Source organism: Lepisosteus platostomus, chromosome 10, assembly GCF_059453375.1.
Source record: "Lepisosteus platostomus isolate fLepPlt1 chromosome 10, fLepPlt1.hap1, whole genome shotgun sequence".
Taxonomy (NCBI): Eukaryota; Metazoa; Chordata; class Actinopteri; order Semionotiformes; family Lepisosteidae; genus Lepisosteus; species Lepisosteus platostomus.
The window spans coordinates 5832277-5858088 of record NC_142620.1 but is presented as its reverse complement, the minus strand read 5'-3'; the positions used below and the strand labels follow the sequence as shown (position 1 = coordinate 5858088).

The following is a 25812-nucleotide window of genomic DNA, read 5'->3' as shown; positions in this document are numbered from 1 at the left end:
AAAATAGTATAAATATACTTAAAAGGTTGTGATCGATTTCACGCAAAAAATAATGACAATAGTTTTGATGTTTAGAGAATAGCGGAAGACTTTCATTGTGTTTTTTGTTGATATACTATCTAGGTGACAATAACAAGATGGGAATTTAAACCTGTTTTCCTTTGCCAGAATTAAAGACAAGATTGTTTCCAGTGTAGGGCAGGGTTGTAGTTTATTTCTGGAATTAAGACGCTTGTTGGAATGTTTGTATTGACGTGCCTAAATTAACGTTTTAGGTTGAGACGCTCCACATTCATCGCACAAATCTGTGTTAGCGCGGAAATGAATATAATGTGCTAAGGCAGTTGATATTACAGCGGGCATAGGGGTACAGGTTGGAGTGGGCGCAGAGTAAGGCTGTTTGGCTACTGTGACTTTGAAGTTCCGCTTACTTTAGACAACCAGTACATAGAAAACAGTCAAAAGGGTCGTTCAAGTTTAGCTAGGTTAACGGGGGGAAGGCTTTTACAGTCGGTGGCCAGAGAGTGTGGTTACCAGCCCCCGCCGAGAGCTGTGCTTGAGAGGCCCCGAAACCTCCAGCGCCGTCCTTGGTGCGGCGGAGCGCCCGGGCTCTGTCGCGCGGCTTGCCAAGGTAACGGTGGGAGTCGGTTTCCGGGGAGCTCGCGCTCCCGCACCGCCCGGCTGCGCTGCCTGCCTGCGCGCTCGAGGAAGCCCGGGCTCTCGCGGGTGGGGAGGGGAGGGGGCACGCGAGAGGTCTGCCGGTTGGCGACGAATTTTTTATCATCGCTTTCGGCCGCTTCTCTTGAAATTGGAGGGGGGTATTCGCCTTGTACCGGGGTTATGAATTCGTTCAGAACAAGTGGCCGCAATAAGGTATTGGGGACGGGGACGAAAGGTTTGTGGTATTTCAACCAAACTGCTTTTTCTTAGAGGTGTGTCGTTGTTCGTAGATTCTGACACCCGTCCGTTGCCCCCGTTTGAACGTAGGATATTGTATGTTATATATGATGGGGTTGTTGTTGTTGTTGTTGTTTGGTTTTTTTTGTATGTGAAATGAATGTTTTTCTTCACGTACGGCAAAAGTTATGAAGCGTAATTTTCGGGAACTTCTCAAACTCTGGTGATACAGTTACACGCGTCACACGGTGAACTATCTCTGATACGCGAACTTGAACAAAGCGTTAGCTTGTTCGCGGACGACAATACAATATTTTTCCTTAAAACGGCGACGTTTTGTACAGTTACTGTATGACTTCACTGCGGTTTCCTGCCGACCGGTTTCAACCCCAAAGCGGGCTGCGCCACACATTTAGCCCGAGGGCAAAACTGTATTCTTACGTTGACGATTGAATGTTGCAGCAACGAGGCTCCGGTTTAAACAACAGGTCGCTAGTTTGTTGTATTTGTAAAGTGCGGTGTTTTAGGGGTGTTTTTACTCGGGAAAGCGCTTCGCCAGCCTTTCGGAGCGCCGCAAACCAGCGCTGCACCTACCACTAGAGGGCGCTGCCACGACAGCGCTGAGGAGAACCTGCTTCCCAAAGGCCCTGAAACCAGGCGTTGCAAAGTCTCCAGGTAGTTCTGTTTCCATCTCCGCATAACATCTCTGATTTCCATACACAAAGTATGTGTGCCCCTGCAGTGAATCATGGCTCTGTTTGAATAAATAGCGTATTTATAAACATTTTGTTGTCAGCGTTAAACGCTTCCGTCATCTTTATTCAAACAGTAACACGATTATAATCAATTATATATTCAACAACGTTCAGTATTTTAGAGTAATTGTGCTTGTCAGTCTTAAAAAGACATAATGGTTCGTCATTGTTCTGAGCTTTAGAACAATTTTCTGTAATTAGTTTGAATTATATATCTTAGCTGCGACAATTTGTATTTATGGTTTCGTAATGTTTTAAAATTGCAGTTATGTTTTTTCTTTTTTTCCGTCCTTAAAGTAATGTATACTATTGCAAATATAGAAAGTCCCTTCAGCAAATTGTAGCAAATAATCATTTTAATATATGACCATATTTAAATTTACTCTCTTGCCAAGCCTAGTTTATATCAAGACAAACCACACAACGTGTTTTTATAATTACTCACGCGTTACAACAAAGTGCTCAAAGACGGTTGATTGAACTGCGCGGTATTAGTAGTTATACTGTTTTTATGTAATGTTTTTGTTTTGTATCTTAAGGTTTAAAACAGGAGCAAGTCTAGACAAGCTGCTCAATTTAAATATTTACCATGGGACACACACCTCATACACAGTGTAACTCTATTAGTGCTTTAACGCCAATTATAATCTTCCAAGCAATTAATGTAATTATCTGATCAGTATTCTCAGGTTTACTGTAAAGGAATACGTGGCTGCTTGAAAACAAACCACGTGTGAAGTTGTCCAATAACTGAAAATAAACTTTTTAACATGTCGCCTATAATTTCTTAAAATTGTGAATTTATTTTAAAAGTGAATATATTTTACCAAACATTTTATTTTAAAAAATAGCTATTGTGGATAAGATTTACTGCATATTAGCCTCTTTGGACAATATTGGGACAATAATAACCCTTTTTATTTGGGTGTATATTATTCTCAATATTTTGAGACATAGATCACGATGCACATTATGAACATATGCATAATTCAATTAGTGGTAAATATTGAGTTGTTCTGTTGTATGTGCCTATGCGGATTTATCGTGAACATCAGTATTGTGTTGACGTGTAAAGAGAAGTATAGATTCCATATAATATAGGCTCATACAGGGAACGTGTAATACACCATTGATCTGAGAAAACAGTAAACAAGTTGTAGAGGAATTAACAAGGGAGACGAAAGACGAAGAAGCAAATAAAGGCGAAAATAATTGCGAATATCAGTCTTTCCAAAATGAAGAAAAAAAGCCACAAGAGGACCCCGGGGACATATTAGTTTTTCAATACTGTGGTTACCAAGAACTTCTGTCGCCAGACGGTGTTTTAGGGCAAATTAATTCTGCATTTCGAATTACAAATATTGTATGTTTATTGTACTCCACGTGAACGACCGTTAAGTTCTGTTGCGATCTGCTCTATGTTTGTTTTAAAAGGACGAGTCATGGTCCATCTACCTAGAAATAACCATTCAAAACCTGGTTACTCTAACACAAGGCTGTGTAGAGTATACACGTTTAACAAGATATTGCAGAAACCGAGGAATAGTCGTGCCTAGCGTAGTGTTCTGTGGACAAGCCTCTTCTTCATCAGATGTTTGTATCTTTGCTGTTAATGATATATTTTTAAACATTCGTTTCCGGCGTACAACAAACAATAATTTAGCGGCATACCGCAGGCTGTAGTTAGGAGAGACCGGCGGAAACAGTAACTCGAAATCACTTAGTTTACAGCACTGAAAGATTTCTTATCGGACTTGCAATGTCAATTTTCCAGGTTTGGTCAAATAATGAATTGTTGTTTTTCTCGAGTCCGGAGTGCATTATGTCTGATGCTAATCGTAGTTAGATATTTTACAATTATTATGTTAAACGGTATCAGCCAATAATCACAAAACACTATCAGAATGCAGGGGCAGTTTGCGACCTACTGTTCAGCTATATGACAAATGACGAAATACCGCATGTGATTTGTTTCGATCAGTCATATTTCTTTTTGTTAAAACCTATCACTCAGTTCGTATCCGAGGTTTGAACACTGCAGGTTGTCTGCAGGGATGATATTTTGTGGTTTTCCAGCTACTTAGTAGAAAAGCCCGGTATTCATTTTCTCTGGTACCTGTAATATAAAGCAGAAAGATTATCTTTGAACATTTAAGGGAGTTCCGCTTACAATCATTGACAAAGTCGCCACATTTATTTGTATTCTATTTTCTGCAATGTTTATTGAGAGGAACATAACTACATAACTGTTAAAAATTATGTACTGTTCAAATTACTGTTCAGCTTTATCATTTCCAATAGGCCAAGCATCTGTGAAGAAAGAAAACATCTTTCAGACACTGTTTGTCTTAAACGAAATTAGTTCAGAGCACCAAGGCACAAACGAACAATGCATTCGTAAAAATACACCAGAAGGAGTTGTTGTTTAAAAATTAAGATGCACAATTTACTTTCCAACATTACTGGAACACATGAGCACGAGAGCGAATTTCTTCTACAAAAGGAGTCCCTGGAATACTCACCTTCTGTGGTCAATTACAATGTTTATCGTTTTATTGGACGATAACTCCGTGTGCTTTCATGGGGCTAGGAGGAAGGGTAACAGAGCACAGACACCAACAGGAGGACGCTGCTTTCAAAAGGGGGGTTTAAAATATTTCTTTCCTGTAGTCTTAAAAGGAAATTTCAACTGTGCCACAATGTTATGATGGAGAGATGCTGAAATGACAGGCCTGGTAGACGCTTGTCTTAATCATCGGGCTCTTAATTTAGTTTTAGTGCGGGGTTTCTGATTGCTGAGGAACCGCTGACAACCTGCCGACTCTTAATGAGTGACGCGGCGAGGCTGCTGTACTGAAGTAACACTTCCCTCGTGCGAAGACCTCTCACTGGGAAGTTTAGTTCACTACTGTTCTCGCAAACGTAATCATATAACCTGTAACCAAAACCCACATAAGATACAACATGCTAAATACAGTAACTTCCAATCACTAATTGTTAACACATTTTTCAGTCTACAGAGGCCATATTTGGATTTAGTTGCATCAATGGGACTCCTTTAAAAGCTTCCAGCACAGAGATTTAAAAAAAAAACAAAAATCGTGGAACCGAGGGCGGGGGTATGCATACACGTGTCTTTCACTATTGCAGGACGTGACTTAACTCCGGGGACAGCAATATGTCACGGATTTAAAAAAATAATAATCATTCGAAATGAACATCAATATCCTGAAATTCTGCCCTCAGAAATACGCACTTGGGTAACTACAGAATTTCTGTAACTTGAATTTTAAAATGCATAGAAAGAAAGAAAACGGAACCTACACGCAACACTAGTTTAACGAAATGCACCCCTGAAATGAAACGCACAAGTCCAAGACGTGTAAGCTACAGTTAATTACCATTTTGATTTTATTGTTATGAATGGCTGTAGAGATAATTTGGCTTCAGCGTAGCAGATCTCTTCTCGCATGGTGTGCTCCCATCTCGTCTCCTTGGACTAAAACAGAAGATAAGACGAATTTTGGGAAAAACCCGACAAAATAGTTAACACCTAGATATCTAAGTGTGTTCGCGCAGGCTTTCTGGCAAACCTAAATGTGAAAAACAGTTTAAATATATTTGGACATTTTTATTTGACTTTTTGCTACATTTTTGTACTGTAATGTCAGGTGCTTCTCAGATATCACACATAAACTTCTATGGGACGGGTGGCTAGACAGAATGTCCGAACACGTGAGTAATAACCCAAAAAGGCCTGCAAACCACAAATCAAAATGCAGATATGGCGTGACTCTAACTGGATTGTTCTTACAATGTCCGGTAAAAACGAAACACAATACAATGTAAATAACGCTCGTACTAATGCCATACTGATAGATCTATGAGCATTTGTTCTATATCAATTGCTATTAATCTACGAAAGGAGCCTCCCGTTGAACGCACTTAACTCACAAGCAAAAAATGTTTAGAGTATAATATAGCACTTCTCCTGATATTATTTGCATATAATTAACAAAAAGGTTATTGTTTATTGTGCAGCTTCTGTTCTAGCATGTCATAATCAAAGTATGATGCCCATACTTCATAACGCAATAATTCATTTCCGAGAGCTGTATAAAATCACAGCTGAACGTGCATTATGCTGTTTTGTATACAAAATTATGTCGGTTTTAATAGAAACACAAAGTATTTTTCAACACGAACACCCAGATGCGTCTATTTTTAAAACAGTTCCAATAACAGTTTGCTGTTTATGAGTCTGTAATCAACTAATCTCTTTTTTCACGTTAATCAACACTTTCCCTCCTGCATATCAAAGTGCGGTACAAATAGTAGCGATACTCCACAGCAGTAAATGTTTACGTAACCTGGACCCCAGAATCCGGTTGCACCAAATCACTTAACTACACGCCAGACTGAGTAATATATTTGTCACCCATACACTTTATAGCAATAACCTGATGATAAAAATGATCATTTTTGTCGACCTTTATCTTTTCTTTTCTAATGGAAATGTTGGAAAAACTGTCTTGGTTTAACTATCTTTAGATTTGTCAATTTTAGGTCAACATTATAGTATTGTAAACTTACATTTAATAATACAAATATGGATATATTCATATTATATATTTATAATACTTACAAGTGTTGTTTTGGTAGTGACAGTATTAAGTTTAAAAGGCTTATGTTTATATTTAATAATTGCTAATAAGTATTCTGTTTTTCAAAACAATTCACGAGAATCAAAATATCTGAGAATTTAATTTAACTATTTTAAGATGTGTATATATTACATGCTTATATATAGTGTCCACATGGTAAAATATATAGTTGTATAAATTACATTTTTGTTACATTTTACACGTCGTGTCTATACGGGTTATAGGTTGAGGTAAGCTTAGCACATAATTCGTAAGACTGACATGCTGTATCAATTCTAATACTTTACGGCACTACAGAAAATTGTCTTAAAAGTGTACCATGTGTCTGTTTCTACACACATAAATTATATTCACATATACTGGTATCTAAATATAATGTAAATAAACGCCCGTCATATTGTAACGCGCTCGATTACGTATTTTCGTCCACCATGAAATCATTCGCAAAACAAAATGAATTTATATCGCAAGGAATTTCTAGCATTTTATCATAATAATATTCTGTTACGCGCCTGCAGATTTCCCCTCATTAAGACATTAAGACAAGTTAATCTACTGAAATTTTAGGAAGGAGGAAAGACGTAGAAACGGCTTAGAAAGAGCAAGGCCTACATCGACTCCTCAGCCGCTCCAAGACAAATCTTAATGCCCTGGCTTCTCTTTCACCTCTTTTTCGTTACATGTATTTGGCACAGTTAAGCCGTACTGTTCATCATGCACGAAGAAGTCCATACACGAACTTAAAGTAATTGACACGGCTTTTGTTAAAAATATATATATATAGATATCCGCTAGTGTATTTCTAAAATCGATTAATTAAAAAGTAGAATTGGTGCTGGAGACATAAAGTAGTACCTCTCCTCTTCCATCACCTTTCTGTTTCCCTCTTGTGTTTTTCCACGGAGGTATAAACAAACTTTAAACAAAGAGAGAAAATATTGAATCACCAGACTAAAATTATCCAATACAGTGGGATGGATGGAGGCGATGTGATTTATTTTCTTGGTTGGGTTTGGAGCCGAGAACGAGAACCTTTGTTGATGGGATGGGCACATTTTGCATTGCGTTGGTGAACCTTGTGTATCCTTACGCGCTTCAAGTGCTGTGAATGTCCGCTCCGTGATTGGCTGGGAGGGGGAAGACGCTTTCATGCTCCTAGTTCTGTGGTTGGCTGTTGTCAAAAAGGTTCAACCAAATTTTTTTTACAGCCTAGTGTCTGTGGCTCCGTAATTAATTGTAGCTAGCTGTCTCTTATCGACGTGTTTTTCAAGAACATGAAGTAGTTGTTTCATTTTTTTTTACTACTACAGGAGTCGCCAGCGTAAGAGATTGAGATCCAACTGTGCTGCTGCTGTTGCTATTTTATCCTGTGTGTGATGTTGGATATGGGAGAACGGAAAGAAGTGAAAATGATTCCTAAATCATCGTTCAGTATAAACAGCCTGGTGCCCGAAGCCGTTCAGAGTGACAACCACCACAGATCGGCTCCCGAAGAAGAGGAGAAAAATCCTTTGCCTGCCCAGGTGCAGGACACGAAATCCGAGAGCGTGTGCCCCAGGAGTGAAAATACTTCTGCCGAGTCCGCCTGCACGGAGGAGAAGGACAAGCAGGAAGAGAAGAAAGATTGCAAAGAAGGGGACAGCGCGAAAGACGGAGAGAAGAAAAATGGCAAATATGAAAAACCCCCTTTCAGCTACAACGCCCTGATCATGATGGCTATAAGGCAAAGCCCTGAAAAGCGACTGACGCTCAATGGCATTTACGAATTTATCATGAAAAATTTCCCGTATTACCGGGAGAACAAGCAGGGGTGGCAGAATTCCATCAGACACAACCTGAGCCTTAACAAATGTTTTGTAAAAGTTCCCCGGCATTACGATGACCCAGGCAAAGGGAACTACTGGATGCTGGACCCTTCTAGCGACGATGTCTTCATAGGCGGGACAACCGGCAAACTTCGGAGGAGATCGACGACCTCGAGAGCTAAACTGGCTTTTAAACGGGGAGCTCGCCTGACCTCCACGGGACTGACATTCATGGATAGGGCTGGCTCCTTGTACTGGCCGATGTCTCCCTTTCTCTCCCTGCACCACCCCCGGGCGAGCAGCGCTCTGAGCTACAATGGGACCACCTCGGCTTACCCCAGCCACCCAATGTCTTACAGTTCAGTGTTGACTCAAAACACCCTGGGAAACAACCACTCTTTTCCTGCGTCCAATGGCTTAAGCGTAGACAGACTCGTAAATGGGGAAATTCCTTACGCCACTCACCACCTAACTGCAGCGGCGCTCGCCGCCTCCGTGCCTTGTGGCCTGTCGGTCCCCTGCTCTGGCACATACTCCTTAAACCCCTGTTCTGTCAACCTTCTAGCCGGGCAAACCAGTTACTTTTTCCCCCACGTCCCCCACCCTTCAATGACTTCTCAGAGCAGCACTTCAATGACGGCCAGAGCGGCCTCTTCCACGTCTCCGCAGGCGCCGTCATCCCTCCCCTGCGAGTCCTTAAGACCCTCTTTGCCAAGTTTCACTACAGGACTTTCCGGAGGACTTTCTGATTACTTCACACATCAAAATCAGGGGTCTACTTCAAACCCACTTATACACTAACAAACATCCAGTGGATCAGACTGTAAGTGAACATTTTACACGCATTTACATTGTAAAATATATAAAGGAATCCGACAGCAAAACAACAGAAGCCCAGGTATTTTTTATTCAAGTTCCCCATTTTCTGTGCACATCTGTCAAGTCTCGGGGGTTGTTTATTATTCCACTGTCAGCAACGTGCAATGTGAGGGAAAAAAAAAACATAGATTTTTTTTTGTTGGGATGGCAGTATAATTACTGTAGAATGTGTATTTAAATAGTGACTGCAGTTTTAATTAATTTTAATATAAAAGAAGAAGATTCTACTACCATCACCGGAGCTCCATGTCTGCAGTATTATCACTTATCATGGCTTTCCTGGTGGGCTCTGATTTTTCAAAATTAAATACTAATTTTTTATTATTATTTTTAAATAAAGATGTGGTATAAAGAGAACGGAAAAAAAATAATTCAGCAGTTATAATGCCCTTACCCCACCCCAGGCTCTTTGTTATTTTGTCCTTTTCTTAAAATAAATTAAATACACGAAGCGTTTTTATATATATTTTTTATTTTAACCTCTTACTGTTATTTTATAGACCAAAGAATGGGTTTAGAGATACTGAAGTATTTTTTTCCAGTATTCTGCACCATCTGACAGGAAAAAAAAAAAGTTTCAGAAGGGGACAAAATCAATGATTGCCTTTAGATTGTGTTGTGCATATTTCAATGTATGTGGTCACTAACAGGTCACATTCTTTTTGTAATTAGTGAAATGTTAATACCTATTGTAATTATAGGTAAACTGCGAACGTGTAACCGTTTTGAGTAAATGCTTCATAAAATTCTTGAGTGATTGTTAATGTCGTCTTTAAATTTCATGATTGTGATATTGTGGTCATATGCCCGTGTTTGTCGCTTAAAATGTTTACCGAAAAATAAAACAATAGGTTACGTGCATATATCTGAACACTTTGTCTTTCTTGCACAGCTTTAGAGGAAGAGGTTGCAATATGCAGTCTGTACGGAAATGCTGAAAGCAGATCAGCTGTGAAATATGGTCTAGTTTTTGTGGATGTGACCGTTGGGCCTAGTCTCTGACCTTCAGGAACGGAAATCTCTGTATGTGCACTGTGGTTCAGATATGCTTCACAGGCAGCTATATTTCAATAAAGCTTACAGTCATTCGATTCAGTATTTGTGCGTGAACTGTAAGTGGTGTTAAAAGCCTATATGACTTTAAGAGGACGACGTATGACAAACGCTCTCTACATTTCAGCGTTCTAGCAACTCTAGATACGCTGGCTAAAATATAGCTTGCTGTTATTTATACATTAACATTAGATCTACGTATCTTTTCAATCAGCTTGACTAGAACAGAATTTAAGTAGACAAGGTAAAGATGTAAAACTTCAGTAAACCTCCTATTGCTGGCAGCATTGTTATAACAATCTGCATACGCAATGTAAAATTAGTTCTTTATTACTTATTCGCGTTTAATTCTCGATCTTGCTGAATAATCACTTCATTCTGTCCCGAGTCGCGAAAGTTTAAAAAAAATGTTTTGCTTCTTATTGCAATGTTTTAGGCGCTCCGTTGAATTGTATTCAAATGTTCGAGCACTAGAAATACAACGTTCCGGAACAATTGGTTTTAAAATACACAATAATAACTTGCGATAAACAAATACGTTCAATTTTGCTCCTCTCATTTCGTGCGACAAGTAATTTGCTCATTTCTTACAATTGCTTTGTGATATATTTGTTCAACTGTAACGCAATAAACCTCATTGCTTTTCACAATGGGCCGATGGAAATCAATCTCTCTACTCGAGATGTTATCGTTCAAATGTTAAATGGGGTGATCACGAAACTGACAAAGACTGTTGAGGATAATGGGAATCGGAAAAGAAAACGCATTTAAACTGACGTTAAATTTACATTTTTGTCAAGATAGTACAGGTCATACAATGGGATCCGTGAATTTGGAAAATCACTTGTATCTCCATGTCCTTCTCTGAATTCATACAACAAATAAAATACCAGATTACTGTTTCTGACACATAAGTCTCTGAAATAGTAGGAGATGTACTTTTGTACGTGTTGTGCAGTTAGAACTGTACAGTAAGCGCCTTTTAAACCAAATGTATTTGCTTTTAAAAGACGAACAGTGAGAATAGGACTAAAATAAGTTCTAGTAAATCGTGTTGCGTGACCGAGGATTATTTATAATTTAATATTCAGACGTCTACAATAGCAATCTTTCATGGTATATTCTTATTGGTAATATGTCTTGAATTCAACTACAAATTTGGCATTTTATATAGTTATTAAATTATATAATGTAATAAATGCTGTGTGAGTATGATCTATATAAGATGCATTGATCAATAATCAGATCAAAGACATACATTGTGTTATCAAACAAGGACAACACGATACAAGGAAGCTATTTTCACTACTTTATTATTAAACGACTTTGCTGTGCTATTTTATGTTGATTTTACTAAAAACCTTGTCCATGTTGGAACACCAAAATGTTTATTTCTATTTTCAGTGGATAACTAAGTACATTAAGTGTATCTGACTATATAAATCCTGTATATAGAAATTTATACTCTCATATCGAACGAAACAAGCGTTATTTAAATTAATTGCATTATTATTGTTGTTTAATTTAATCTAGCCATTTTAAGAATTATTTTCTAAATGGCGCGAATGAGTGTAGTTCTGTATAGACTACATTAAGAGCTTTAGTTTTGCTCTGTTGTGTTTATAATTTTGTAATTGAAACTTACACGCGCACAGACTTATTTTTGCTTTCTCGCAAAAGATTGTTTACATTGGTTTTCAATAAGTGGGTTTTCTGAAAGCATATGTAGACGTTTAGTTTACAGAAAATATCTGACACCACTGCGGGATGTTTTTGTGTTAATCCGATTGAACTACTTCTTGTTTTGTACCCTAAAGCGAATAGTTTGTGTATGCATATTGTATATGTTATGAAGTATATATATATAAGGTTCAAATTATCAAAGCATAGCATAGCATTTATTGTTTGCAAATGAGACCAACCAGAAAATTTACAGCACGTACTATACTCGTGGTAGATTATTTTTTTATCTCGCCTGCTGATAAAGAGACTTTCAATTTTTTTTTTAAAATGATCATTTTGATACGGAAAATCCTGATTGAGATAGGATGTCACACACATTGTTTTAGATTATAGGGGTGTATTGATGAATTGCTCTCAATCTGAATCTCAATCTAAATCTGAATTCGGTGGTTTAAATTTTTACAGCCCGTGCCCAGCCTCCCCATATGAAATTTGCGCTGCCCCCAACGGGTTTTAATGTGGTTGTACCTGCTGCACATTAAAACATTTCAGCATGTCCCAAACTTTTGTTTTTTTTTTTAAATTAAGGAAATAAGCTACATTTACTTAGAAACGGCGAGCAGGGAATTAGTGCTGCACCGAATATCCGCTTCTGGAAGTGGGTCGGCATGGGGGAAGGGTGTTGAAGTACAAGCGTGTTCGGGTCAAATGCGGTCCAGGGTGGGGTGGCCGCGAGGCTAAGGTGAAGATACATGGGTCTGGGGTTGGTGCGCGACTCCTCTTCTCAGTGCGTGACACCGGCCAGAGGGTGTGGTCCCGTCCCGTCCCCCAGTTTAGCAGCTCGTCTGCAGGCCGAGGGCCCTCACCCAGAACGGAACCCGGTGCTGTAGCCGCCTCGCAGTGTCTAGGTAGGTAGAAACCACCACCTCAGTCAGCAGACCAGAGTCTTTGTTTATGAACAACAAGTTGGCGCTTTCGCCGGATTCCTTCTTTGTGAACATTTTTACTTGGTCAAGTTGATTTTACAGGAGGCGCTTTTTTTTTTTTTTTTTTTTTGCTCTGTAATGATTCTGATTTTGTAGTTCAAGACAGTAGGCCTGAACTGCTGGAATTTATTCTTTATGTACCTGGTATCTGATTGTGTACCTAACTGATTTCCGCTTCTATACTGAGAGGCAGGGAAATAAAGTAAGTGGGAATGGCAAATACACCAGTGCCGCTTAAAGAAACACTTTCTTCTTACTTGTGTTTTTATAATTTTTTGCACTACGATGCTACAATTATCTGTCTGTTGCAAAAAAGATCTATTCAGGTCCTGTATTAAATGTTCCCGGTTTAAACATTATAAAAAATAATGTTGGTTTTAAATCCAAGCGACCTGCGTTGTTATTAATGAGTACACGTCGTATACATTGTTTAGTATTTTGGAGAGAACTACGCCTTAACAAATTCGATTAATTTGAAATTTTAAATATTTGCAATTTAGAAAAAGCAACAAAGCATGTGTAGGGCTTGATCCTATAATCATTATGGGTTTTGGAACACTTTGCTGCTGGTGATGAGTTCAAGCTGTGGTTTGAATGTATAGCAGAGCCGGCGGTTTGGGGTTGGTGCGCTGTAATTGCTGTGTAAAAGCTCAGCCATTGAGTAAGGAAGTCTGAGAGTATTGCACGCTATGGGCAATGACCATATCAGGGGCACACTGGAAGAGGAGACATTATTTTTAATAAGCATTCTAACCTGGATTAGGCCTGGTTGTATCCAGGGTTGATGCATCACAATTTTTGATCCAGGAAAATGTCATTTGGCATCCGAGATTCTCTGAATTTTCCGCATCGTGCTTAAAACCTGGGCAGCCCTTTGTGAGAGTTTAGGTGTCAGAAGGGAGCGTTCTTAAGAAACCCTAGAACGCATAATTGGCACAATAAAAATACACATACAAACATTACAGTATTTAACATTGTGAGACTTTTCGATAACGAAAAAAAGAATACTGTTTAGCAGTTATTCGAATAAAAAAATGTCATCCAAATATCGCAGAAAGAGGGCGCTCGAATCACGCTGTAAAATTAGTCCAGAGCTTCGCAGCTGAGTTGCTTACCCTGACTGGAATACATTGTATTATTGTATTATACCAAGACGAAGTTTAATAATAATAATAATAATAATAATAATAATAATAATAATAATAATAATAATAATAATAATAATCATCATCATCATCATCACTTTTTAGAAATGATGACCCCAGAGACCCGTTAACATTCAATTTATTTATATCAGTGGAAAAAGAAATAGGCAGAACATACATATAAACAGAGCAATTATAAATCTTCGCCGCATGATGCTGAATTAATGTTTCACAGGTGCAATAGACAAATGTCATAAACATTTTTACACTTTAGACAGAGATTTTTGTGGATCATAAGTATACTTATTTTTCTTTGTGGCATTAAAAATTGCATATCGTTTAACTATCTTGATGTCTATATTTTGGTTAGAGACACTTGGAAAATAAAAAGATCCGCAGATTTTAATAATATGACGCTCCACTTAAACCAACATATTTAAACGTTTGAGAAACGATTTTGCTTATTTATGTTAAGCACGGGTGTCTATAATAATAATAACAATAACAATAATAATAACAACAATAATTTAGATTTAAGTTTAATGCTTAATAATTTAAATGCTTAAAAGCTTTAATAATTTAAGTTTAATGCTTAATTGCATTTTAGAAAATCTATTAAGACATATTTAAAAGTGCGCGTAATTTTAATCAGGAACAATTTCTGTTGTCGTCTACCCTCACATATTATTTTATTAAGACTTTTATGTAACGTGGAAAATAAACAGTTCATGGCATCCATAATTATGTTCAGGTGTGTATATTTATTTCACGTTTGTTAGGGTAAGCAAATTACAACAACAACAATATTAATATTAAATAATAATAATTTTGCTAGAAAACGACCGTTTCTGACATTTAAAAATCTGTAAAATATTATTTTAACCCCACTAGTCTAGAAAAATAATGCTTTTTACTTCACCGTAATGATTTTTATTTTTTTGCATTTAAAACTTTAGTTTGCTGTGCATTCAGTCGTCACGTGCACAGATTTGTTTCACCAGCTCACGCTACAAAAAAAAAAAATCTAACCGCTGTGCAAGACTAAATCACCAGGGTTTTGTTACTTTTGTGACAGGGTATATATACTGTAAAGCCCATATATCTTACATTCTGTACAGTTCTTATTATGTATTCGTAATTTTATAAATATGGGGATTGTATTCATGCTTAATATTATTTCAACGGCTCACATAGGTTACCACAAATTGAACATAGTATAACACATGTAGAATTATTATTAACAAAATGAGATTTATCAAGCGCATTTAGTTTGAAATATTTCAGACATTGCAGCGGGCATTTCTATCCAATCAGCTTCTTCCCCGAAGGAAATACGCGATTGACTAAAATAGTAATTATAGCGTCCGTGCTTCCGTCGGTGTCGTGAAGAGGATCAGCGTAAAACGTTTATTTCACAGGCATTTCAACACTTGTAGTAGTATAGCCGTTCTGTCGCTGCTCACCCATATATTGCAAATGTAAAATTCTAAAATCACCAATAATTTCAATAGAGCAGATTTTTTTTTCCAGTTGCCCAAGAGTTTGTATTTAATGTAGTTACTGTACTTGAGGTACTGATTCCTGATGCACACCAAAGAAGAACTTGCGGAGACCGAGAGCGGTTACAATACATTTGCTTCCCGACCGTTTTACATAGATCTACGATAATACAAATAGGCATTCACAGTAATCACCACAATATAATATATACCGACCGACAGTGGCGTAAATATTTTATTCGGCAAAACACAATTTGTTGCGGTGAATTCAGGGACGTGATGAGCAAATCTACATGGAACGACCGTTAGCCTGTCGTTATAGGTAACTGTTCCCTTCATGTTCCAGTCTTTCCAGAAATCTATCTGAAAGGTGTGCACATTTCAGTCTGCATTTATAATTGACCGTTTAACCGCGACATGCTTGTGGAAATGGTGCCCGCAACCTTTGATAAAAAAACACCCTAATTGGCTAAATCTCAAACACACGTGCACATTCTATGTGTTTATATGTGGCTGTGCTCTGGTGAAATGTGACACTGAGTAAGTGGTTTGTTTTTGGAAGTTCATTTCATTCACTTTTGCTCGAAGCAACAGGCTACTAAGCAAAGCGCGGCGCTTCCCCTCTCTTACGGATTCGTAGTAGTCCCGGGCTAGGCTTGAGCTAAGGGGTTTCGTGTGAATGAACTAGAAAACACTCGACAGGTCGTGAATAATCGTTTTAATGAGTGCGACTGGGTGCGCCGAGCTGTCGGGTTAAACAAACAACTTGTACCCTGACGAAATCGGATTGTTAAAGTGCAAAGTGGTGTCATTCCAATTTACTTTGGCTTTCCTTAAAACCACAGATCTTACACGCGGGAGTCCAATTGTCCCAATTATACAAAAATAACAATATTTTCTTCGAGTGAGTGTGATCTTTATTTTTAGTTTCTGGTTTAGCCAGCCATCCAGCGGACCACAAAGGTGATGTGCGAGGCCGCATTGGTGCGTGAACGCAGGCGAAGTTAACGCGTTATTTTTTTCTTGATCTGTTGATAAGAAGACATTGATATGGTGTAAGTCGTGCAATATTGTTTTTTTGTTTTGTTTTTATCACAGCAGAAAGGAATTCGTGTTGATATTTATATATGAGCAGGGTGAGATTTAGAATGATGACTCTCATTGGCCCGTACCTGGTAAGTTGTGCTGTTGCAGCACTTTATCACGTGTCTTTCCTATAATGTGTCCATGTTTTAAAACTTCAGAATGCAACAGTCTTCGCATTTTAAACCACTCTGTCCCAACTCATTACATAACTATTATTCACCGGTTAAAGCTTATCCGTGTGTTTTTCTTAGTTTACCCCTTCAGTAGAAACCAGCGCGGCACATGCCACTGCTATAGTGAAAATCCTCGGGTTTTTTCCAGACCTCTCAGTAATTGGAAAAACTCGTCTCCGCAAAAATGTTGGAATTCAATATATTCCAATTAGAAAAAAGGACGCTGTTTAAAAATAGATTCATCATTCCGATATAATAATAATATTTTAACAGAAAAGATTTAAATATAAAAAGAAAGCCCATGTTTAATGAAATATGACCGAGTCTTTGGCGAATACTTGTGTTTTGGGAATTTGGCTACATACGAACTTTTTGGACTCGTTGATGTAGCCTACCTTGGTCCATGGTCTGTCCTTGTTTGACACGATTTCATGATATATAAACAAGTGCGCGCGGTGGATATTCATATCAGTTTTCACGATTATACACCAAGGGCACAATTGTAAACGCGATGATAATAGAACGTTATTTGCTAGAACTGAATTTTGAATCTGTTGGAATATCTGGCGTGTTCCGCAATAGCATGAATACTACTGCTGTGGAATTCTAACTTGGAATCTGGATGTGTTTTATCCGTTCTGGTCGGACAATAATACGTTTTTTTTTTATCTTGCCTTTATAATTCTTTATAATAAGGGGTTATACATGGAATATCCTATGATGCTAGCTCACGACAGTAAGAAATGTTTGCTTTTCAAATATCTTTTCACGTGTTTCATTTATGTAGTTTACTAATTTAATTGATTATACCTTAATAATAATAATAAAAGTGTTTCACGAATTAATAGTATTCTGACGTCAGATTTAGCAGGTATATAAAGTAGGCACCCAGGTGCAGCACCGTCTGACAGACCTTAGACAAAACATCACTTTTAAACTGAGTGTGAAACTGATTAGCGTAAAGATGGAATTAACATATTCTAAAAAGACAACTATTAAAATAGACTACTAAGTCTATTAAACATTTAGGCTCACGTTTAAGATAAATCTATTCTTCTCTAGATAGAAGGTTAAGGTTCGCTAGAAATTTATTAAAAATGTATTTGAAACTGGCTTCACAAACGTTAAAAGATGCTCACTTGAAACAAGCATTATTTATTCGCGTGCGTGTCTGTCTTGGGACAAAATAGATCACAAAATAGACACCCGCTCCGGAAAGTTTTCCTGAAGTCGGAGGGAGACACGCTGTAAAATTCTTTCACGTACCTTTGCTGTATTACAAAACATAACTGAAATGTAAATTGTCTTTAAGATCACTGAAACAGCCCGAGGACGACTGATAGGCGGAAGCGGCTCTCAGATGAAAGAAGTGCAATTTTATTTAAAAAAAAAATATATTCTAACTATCCTGCATAATATAAACGTGCAATTAATATTTCTGAGGCTCTGCAATGAAGTATATTCATTTGTCCTATTTTGGTTTTTATCTGCCTCTTAAAGCTGATGAAGACCTTTTTTTAAGAGGAAATATTAAAATAGTTAATTTGATCTTTTGAACAACCACACTCGAAGAGATTTATCGGTCCACATCAAAGATTGACTAATTGTATATATATATATTTCTCCACTCGTAGTAAAATTTGAATCTACAAACCCTTCTGATGCCTAGAATGGTGATGATTTATGTTTAAGGATGGAGGCGTGAGCCGAGGTGTTGAAGTCAGCCGATGTATTTATTTTTTAACGTATCTAAAGACAAAACGAATCTCTCTATTCGCGATCGCCAAAGATGTTCTCCAAGGGTTCGAGACATGAGCAGCGCTGTTGCTTTATCAGCTGCTGATAGTGCGTAAACGTTATTAGAAACAGTTTAAAAGCAGATATGTGGGCAACTTACAACCCCTCTTAGATCAAAATAACGCAAAAGATATTAGCACATCCCGCTTGGTCTTAATAACCATGAGCAGGAGATATTGTACATTCGTAGGTATTCATTACACAATGAAGGCTCAATAATAATAATGCTATATCCCTGCGCGGACAGACAGTTCAGTGCAACTCATTCATCTTCGCTGAAAGGAGAACCCTTGTTTACAGCAACCAGTGACCCTCGGAAAGAGGAGAGAGCTTTTTTTACGCTCAGCTATTGACTGAGCCCCAAGACCATGAAGAGGGCCCTCTTCATCTGAACGTGATGCAGAAATTTAGACTAAATTGCCTTTTAGGCTGGAGATCAGCGGGGAAAAGAAGTTTGATGATGTATCTTCAACGCGAATCGCAGGCGCGCATGCAAAGAAGTTTTCAAGTCCGTCCTCAGGAGGCGAAAATAAACTCTATGCCAGGGCAGGCCCGTGGCTGTAAGCTGCCCGTGCCATTACTCAAGCGGCGGGGCAAGATGATGAATGAAGGCATTAAAACCATATTATGACAGACGTGGTGCGGAATTGCTTTATTTCACGAAGGAAGGGAGAGGCGCGCGTGTAGCAGGGGAAGCCAGCCAAATCGAGGCAGAGAGCGGCAGGAAGCTGTCCTGGAGATCTGTGCAACAGAGTCCGAAAGTTAAGAGGCTTGGGGTGTCCGCGCTTGTATCACCCAAGCACATGTTGCTCCTGGAGACCAAGGCCTGAAAACATCAGTTGCAGTCATATGATTGGGAGCCTGGTAGTAGTAGCTTTAACAACAGCGGAAAAACAGAGCAAACAATTATTTTTAATGAATATCAACCCGGTGCCTCAAACCAACATACTTCATTATTATGCGACCCTTTGAATATTATTAAAATCCATTAACAAATAATTTCAATTTCAGCCACTTTTTCAATTCACCTGTATCATGACGTAACTGGCCGTTTTACGACATTAGAATTACCATCATAATCGTTAATATTATTTGTTCCAAATACACATTTTTAGATTTTCAAATCAATTATAAAAACATCACCCATAGTGGCAGTTACCGTATTATATGAGATAATATGTTTCAGATTTATAGATGAAATACAGTGAAAACGAAATATCCACGTGGTTCACATTTTTACTGTGTGAGTTAACATATATAATGGAACATTTGGTTACAGGTTAGTTTTATACTAAAACTAAAAGAAATGCGTACTATACCAAAAGACATGTAATAGTTTAGATTATTTTTCGAACATACCCTCAGTTTCTTCCGGTTGTGCTTTTTTAACTAGTCTAAGTGCAATGATTCCTCTTAAATGCTCGTCTACAAGCATGTACAGGATTGTGCAATTTATATCTCAACACCGCGCGTTAATAAGAATTAAGTTCTAATAGGAGCTGGCAGACAAGGGATAAATTATACTTTCAAACTAATCAATAGTGCATCTTTAAAATAGAACAGCACACTGAGATTACAGAAATAGAGCATCTATACTGTGTTACGTGTGGGATCGGGTACGAACACCGGGATCGAAAGTGGTTGTTTGGAAGGTAATAATCTAATCTTGATAAAAATAGTCATTGAGTAATTTATTATCTGCCTGATCCTTTCTTCCCGAATCTCCACCTCCTCTGTCCTAAAAATGGCGCATACACACTCCCTCCTACAAGTCTTTAGTTCTGCAGAAGTTTTGTTTTACGCACCACGAGTGTGTTACTCACGGCGAGTCCTCTTGGAGTGATATTCTGTGTGGACCGGCTGCACGCTGCGTGGAACTGTCAGGACAGGGTTTGCGAGGATGCTGAAAGTTCGGGAACGGATCAGCGAATCGAAGATTTAATTTTTTTTTAGTTGGTCTGATAACTAAATCCATAAGGTTCAAAACATCGGATTGCAAGTGCGGGTTTAACATAAGCATAGTGAACACGAGCTTGAAATCTCATGCTAAACCAAGTGGTATTCTTTAACTTTTCAAGGGTATTTTACATAGACTTAAACCTAAGGGCTTAACAGCTATTTTACAGATCCACCAAGAAGGTGTGCATTTAACCTAGACATGAAAGATTATCATGTCATATCACGGCACAGTACACTAATTATGTGCCAGCACTCTGAGACCAGCATAATTCACTGTTTGTGGGACAACCTTTTGATTTTTTTCCGTGAATGATTTATATTTTAACCAAAGAGTGTAGTTTAGTTACGATTTCACAAGCTTTCCCATCTTGGAAAAATTACGTTTATAACAACTTTTCGGTTACACTTTTCAGTTTTCAGTAGACTGTTTTTTTGTTCAGAAGACGACGACAGACTTTAGAAAAAGTGTTGTTAATACTATTAACAACAACAACAACAACAACATACAGTATACTGTATATCCTATTGTTAACATATATGTAATGTTATGTATATATTAATGAACCTCAACCAAAATGTTTGACACCAAGTGAATTTATACTGGTTTGTCACAAGATAACAAAACAAACATATTCCATCTGTTTTGAGCCTGCTGACTTACGTGACTATGTCCAATATGTGAAAAAAGTCAGTTTCCAGGAGCCAAAATTGTGTCAACATAGCCAGCACAAAAACAATAAATAATTAGACACATAAAAGCTGACGATTTATACTGCTTCTCATATTAAAATAAATCATTGGCATCATAAAAAGAAATCCGTTAAGTGTACCAGAGGGGAAGTTGTTCCAGTGTCACAGTGTTTACAAATGTCCTCATGACCGTTATGGAAGGTTTTAAGCTTATCTAGTATTCTGTTTTCACAACTCTGGGTTTATGCTGTAAACATAAAGGGACTCAGGGGAATACAACACATTTCCAAATCCCTTCAACCCATCGACAACACGAGAGTACTGCAGGATTTTTACTTCTTGTGTAGAGGGGAATGAGCGATGTGGCCACCCAGGCCCTGATCTCCTCATGACAACACAAGCTGAAACCTAAAGAATATCTGCCCACACACCCCTGCGCCACTTCTTAAAAAAAAAAATAACTACACACCCATGAAAGGCATCAGCTTGTTTTCAATGGGGTCCCCTGACCCAGGACAAATCACAGAAGGCTGATGCATGATTGAATTACCTTAAATGTGGATCATTCTCCTCTCATTGTCTTGGATGTGTACATAAGGGCTCCTCCTGGCGCTCCTTCTATTTTGTTCCTATAGGGGACATGTTGTCCGTATACCTGTCTGTAAAACTGAACGTGAGCATTATATAAAAGATCTGAATCTGACAGGTAAATTACATTTCCACTACAAAAAAGGGCTGATCAAAAAAGGAAAGAAAAAGGTTGCAATCTAGCTTTGACATTGTCTCCCCAGTAGAGGAATGGTGCACTTGTGCTCTGAGATGCATCAGGGAACCCAGATAACCTTTAACCTCTTCTAATTACTCTGGTCCTTTAAAAGTAAATATTAGCCTTTCCTCTTCCCCATATTACATTGGCTTTAGTAATCATCTATTTGCTAAAATCTTTTTATCAAAATTAGTAGTTCCTATAAACTGGAATGTTATTTTCAGATTTATTGATGGTGAACTCTTGCTCTTTTGTAATAGCAGACACTTCATCCCTAACTTGTCACCTATATTTTATAAATGTAAAGAATTTCCCAGAGTTTCATGTTGTCCTTATGAAAGTGGATCTATTTTTTTTAGTTTGTTATTCGTTTAATAAATGAAACCCGCTTTGAAACAATAGCACGTTGTAAGTGATTGTTTACACAACTTAGACAAATTCTCACATTTTCCAGTAGGCACTTTCCGAACACATTGCACCAGTTCTGACAATGTGCTTTCCTCTTTCTACGGTGTGCTTATCTTCCGAAAAGCTGCTCATTCAGTGACCTGTAAAATTTCAGGTGATTATCAGAACTCTGCAGATCAAGTTTTTAATGCATTCAAGTCATGTGTTCGCAGACTCCAAGTAATTTGTTAAACACCTGCGTGATTTGCTAGAAATTTTAACAATGTGTCATATGAATCTGCAGGAATCCAGACAGAGCTCTCATATTTTTTTGTATCTGAAACTAATTACCCTAAAATCAGATTGCATGCAATTGTTTAAATAAAGCTTTTCTTCCTCCACCCCCCTCAAGCTCCTACTCTGTATTGAAAGTGTAATGGATTATTCTCGAATGACAAAACAAACAATGCTTAATGTCATCGTCAAACCTCTGAAACAAACAGCTTTTCATTGTCATGCTCCATTCCAGAAAAACAAATGCTTTTAAAAATTTTGGAATCTTTCACACTTTTCCCTCTGAGCTGCAAAGAATGAAGATGGGTATAATTTTTTTTTCTTGTCTGGGGTGAAGTAGGTTGTCTGTCAGTTGAGTTGAGGCGACAGTCTGTCTACAGGCTGTAAGATGATCAGCACAGTGCTTGAGGAGTGCAGGCAGGATTCCGGGCTGGCAAGCAGAGATATCGATCTACCTCAACTACCTAAACAATGCCTCACCTGTTTCCCTTGTCCATACTTTATTTTATGCAGTCTAATGCTTGTTTTGTTTGACTTTTCTTTTATTTCTGTGGATCTGAGCTTTGATACACTTTGGGGAGTACATAAACACTGTGTTGTACCCGAGCATCACCAGACATCACGGTTACTCCAGTGATTTTCAGACCACCCTCTCCCCTATACAAGTGCGACAGCACAATAGGAAATTATTAGCCGGTGACTAAAGAATCAGGCCGCAAAGAAAAGTTTTTCATCCAGCGTACTAGTGTCTAGTAACATTAAATGTGAGACACAACTAATTACTCCATTGTGCCCCCCCAGTTAATGTTTCATAAATTGGATCTACAAAAAGGTCTCGTATTATTTATCTATCTTTCTCATTGAGTTGCTTGTTAAACATATCAGGATTAGTTGCTGAGCTTGTTAGATTTCCATCCACCTTTTATGTGTCTGTACAGATAGAGATTGTTCTGCCTCGAGCAGTGTTGAAACTGAAGACGAGACTCATTTTCTTAGACAATCATTTTATAAATATATTACCTCTACTTATTATCAGTTTGTCATTTCCTGCTGACAAGTCTTCTAACTTTGCCAGTAGGGAAAATGTCAGGGAACTGAGTTGCGCTGTTATGGCCTAACAAGGGCAAACTGAAATTCCTCTGTGAATAATATGTGATTTGACGCATGACTGTAGCACACACCTACAGATATATGTATATATATATATTTTAATAAAGCCTCAGTTTTTAAAACTTAATTGGTATTCAAGATATCATGAAAGAAGCAATATTAGTTAGAGGCTCTGATGTGTGTGATGTGTGTTATGAGCTCTGGCTTAGCTAGAGCAAGGAAACTTATGATTACACTTAGAATTTGACCTGTGAGTGAGAGGTGGTCTTGCTAATTATTCAGTGTCATTTAATAATAAATGTCCATTTTGCATTTCATTTAAAAGTTACATTCAATCATTTCTTGCTAGGCAAATTATTTTACATTTCATGTGAAGAATACTCAGTCGAAAACTACAAACAAAACATTTATTTGAGGGAATTTCTTCATCTTGTTTTTATTGTAGCCCAGAGAAAACTTTGTTAAATTTTAGAAATGCCACCACAATTAAAAGACAGGAAAAACTAACACCAAGAACAACAAAAAACAACTTATTGATTTAAATATTCAGAGTGTTCTTACTACATTCTTACCCAGAGTTTTTGAATGCAAATACTGATTCTTAACACAAGACAAAGGCATACTCTGTATTTGTCCATCTAAAATGTATTTTCTGGTGACTCTCAAACAGACTAATAATGCATCAAGATACAGATACGGAAGTCCATCACCCTAGTAAATCTTGCTTTGTGCAGCTCTGAGCTGAAATGGAGAAAGTACTGTATGTATGTATTGGTTATTTTACACACTTTACTGATGACCCCAGTGTGAATGACAAGTTAATTATTTCTGATAACTGGTATTTCTTTTTCTATTATTTAGTTTTGTATCCCAGTATTATGAACTACAAAAGTAAGCCAAAGTATTGTATATTATATATTACTTAAGTTATATTAATGATTTACTTTGAATATATAACAAAAGGCAATGCAATTGAAGCACTAGCATTTGTTGCATTTTAATTAGAATAAATAATGTAATATACAATATCTATAGTATATTTTTTTCCATAGTTTTGTGTTTGCAAAGATGTTTCCAGCCTACAGAATGAAAAGACAGCTGATTTTGATTGCATCTCTCTTGCATGGAAGTATTACAGTGTGATTGTCTAAATTTGATTTTAAACGTAATATCCTAACAATTGAGTTTTATTTAAAAAATAAACATTTGTGACATTCATAAAGCAGAAAACAGTGAACAGGAGTCATGTTTTTTCACTAGTAGTATAATGTGTTGCATCACCTCGGAAAGAGAAATCAATGTGTGGACACCAAAACCCTCTGTATTTACGCTCAGAGCAGGAAAATATCAATTAACCTGTCTCTGAAGAGTCATTTTCGTCTGGCATTAAGTTTTAGTGTTATGAATTCCTTTGTCATAAGATAAGAGCACAAGAACATTGATGGGCTGGGTTTTTTTTTAGGCAGAAACAGGGAAAACCCTTAACAATCAAGTTGTTCTCTCCTTTCTGAAATCTGAGGTGTAAGGTGTGGCCAGAAACCATCACTTCAACATAATGAGCACCTTCATCTTTAATATACATATTGTTTTACAAAGTAAAATACATCTCCTTCTTAAAATTATCCTCAACTAATTGTCTTCAGCAAGTACAAAAAAAAGTTCTGTCATCAACCTATTATATAAATACAAACATATTTGTGGCTCACTTTTAAATGTGATTATATATCTTACTTTATAATTAAAACAATGCTATGTGCATTTAAACTATGTGGACGTCTTTTTCCCTTTATAATTGCTTTCCATTTATCAATGTAATTACTAAGTTGTACAAACACTTTACTGCAAGTTGAGAGAAAGCAGTCCAGGTTTAGCAACAAAATGTATTAGTTGAGTTCAATAATCACAGTTTCTACACAGAAAGATATTTTAGCTGTACCAAATAACCCCAGAAAGACTGTCCAGAACCACCAGAATATGGTTTTAAATGCTGAAAATAAATTCCTTAGGTCTTTTCACAATAAAACCAGAATTTGATATTGTCCACAGAGTCCTTTTGTTAGGAATTATGTAGCACATTTTCGCTGAAATCATTGTAACATCGTCATCATGTTGAGAGCAGTGTGCTTAAATTCAACTATGAGGTGTTGCAGCCATGAGACAAAAGGCTATGTGACTTTGACATCT

The 25812-nt window shown here is 37.5% G+C and overlaps 1 protein-coding gene and 1 long non-coding RNA gene across 3 annotated transcripts; one reads left to right on the top strand and one right to left on the bottom strand.

The window, feature by feature from the left end:
* Nucleotides 1–754: 754 nt before the first annotated feature.
* On the top strand, nt 755–9861 carry foxg1a (forkhead box G1a). Of its 2 annotated transcripts, none has more exons than XM_088647679.1 (2): nt 755–873; nt 7627–9861. In XM_088647679.1, the coding sequence occupies exon 2, from the start codon at nt 7693–7695 to the stop codon at nt 8920–8922; it is 1230 nt and encodes a 409-aa protein (XP_088503805.1). In that variant the 5' UTR covers nt 755–873; nt 7627–7692; the 3' UTR covers nt 8923–9861. The 2 variants fall into 2 exon arrangements, with proteins under 2 accessions (XP_088503805.1, XP_088503804.1); XM_088647678.1 differs by having other exon boundaries at nt 755–895.
* Nucleotides 3845–7386, bottom strand: LOC148653110 (uncharacterized). Its single transcript, XR_015941600.1, has 3 exons — nt 7172–7386; nt 5054–5151; nt 3845–3962 (listed from the first exon to the last, which is right to left on the bottom strand). It is a non-coding gene; the product is annotated as an uncharacterized LOC148653110 (long non-coding RNA).
* Nucleotides 9862–25812: the final 15951 nt, after the last annotated feature.

What these genes read in the sequence shown, in the direction of transcription:
- foxg1a (XM_088647679.1), top strand. Translation starts at nt 7,693, where the DNA reads ATGTTGGATATGGGAGAACGGAAAGAAGTGAAAATGATTCCTAAATCA.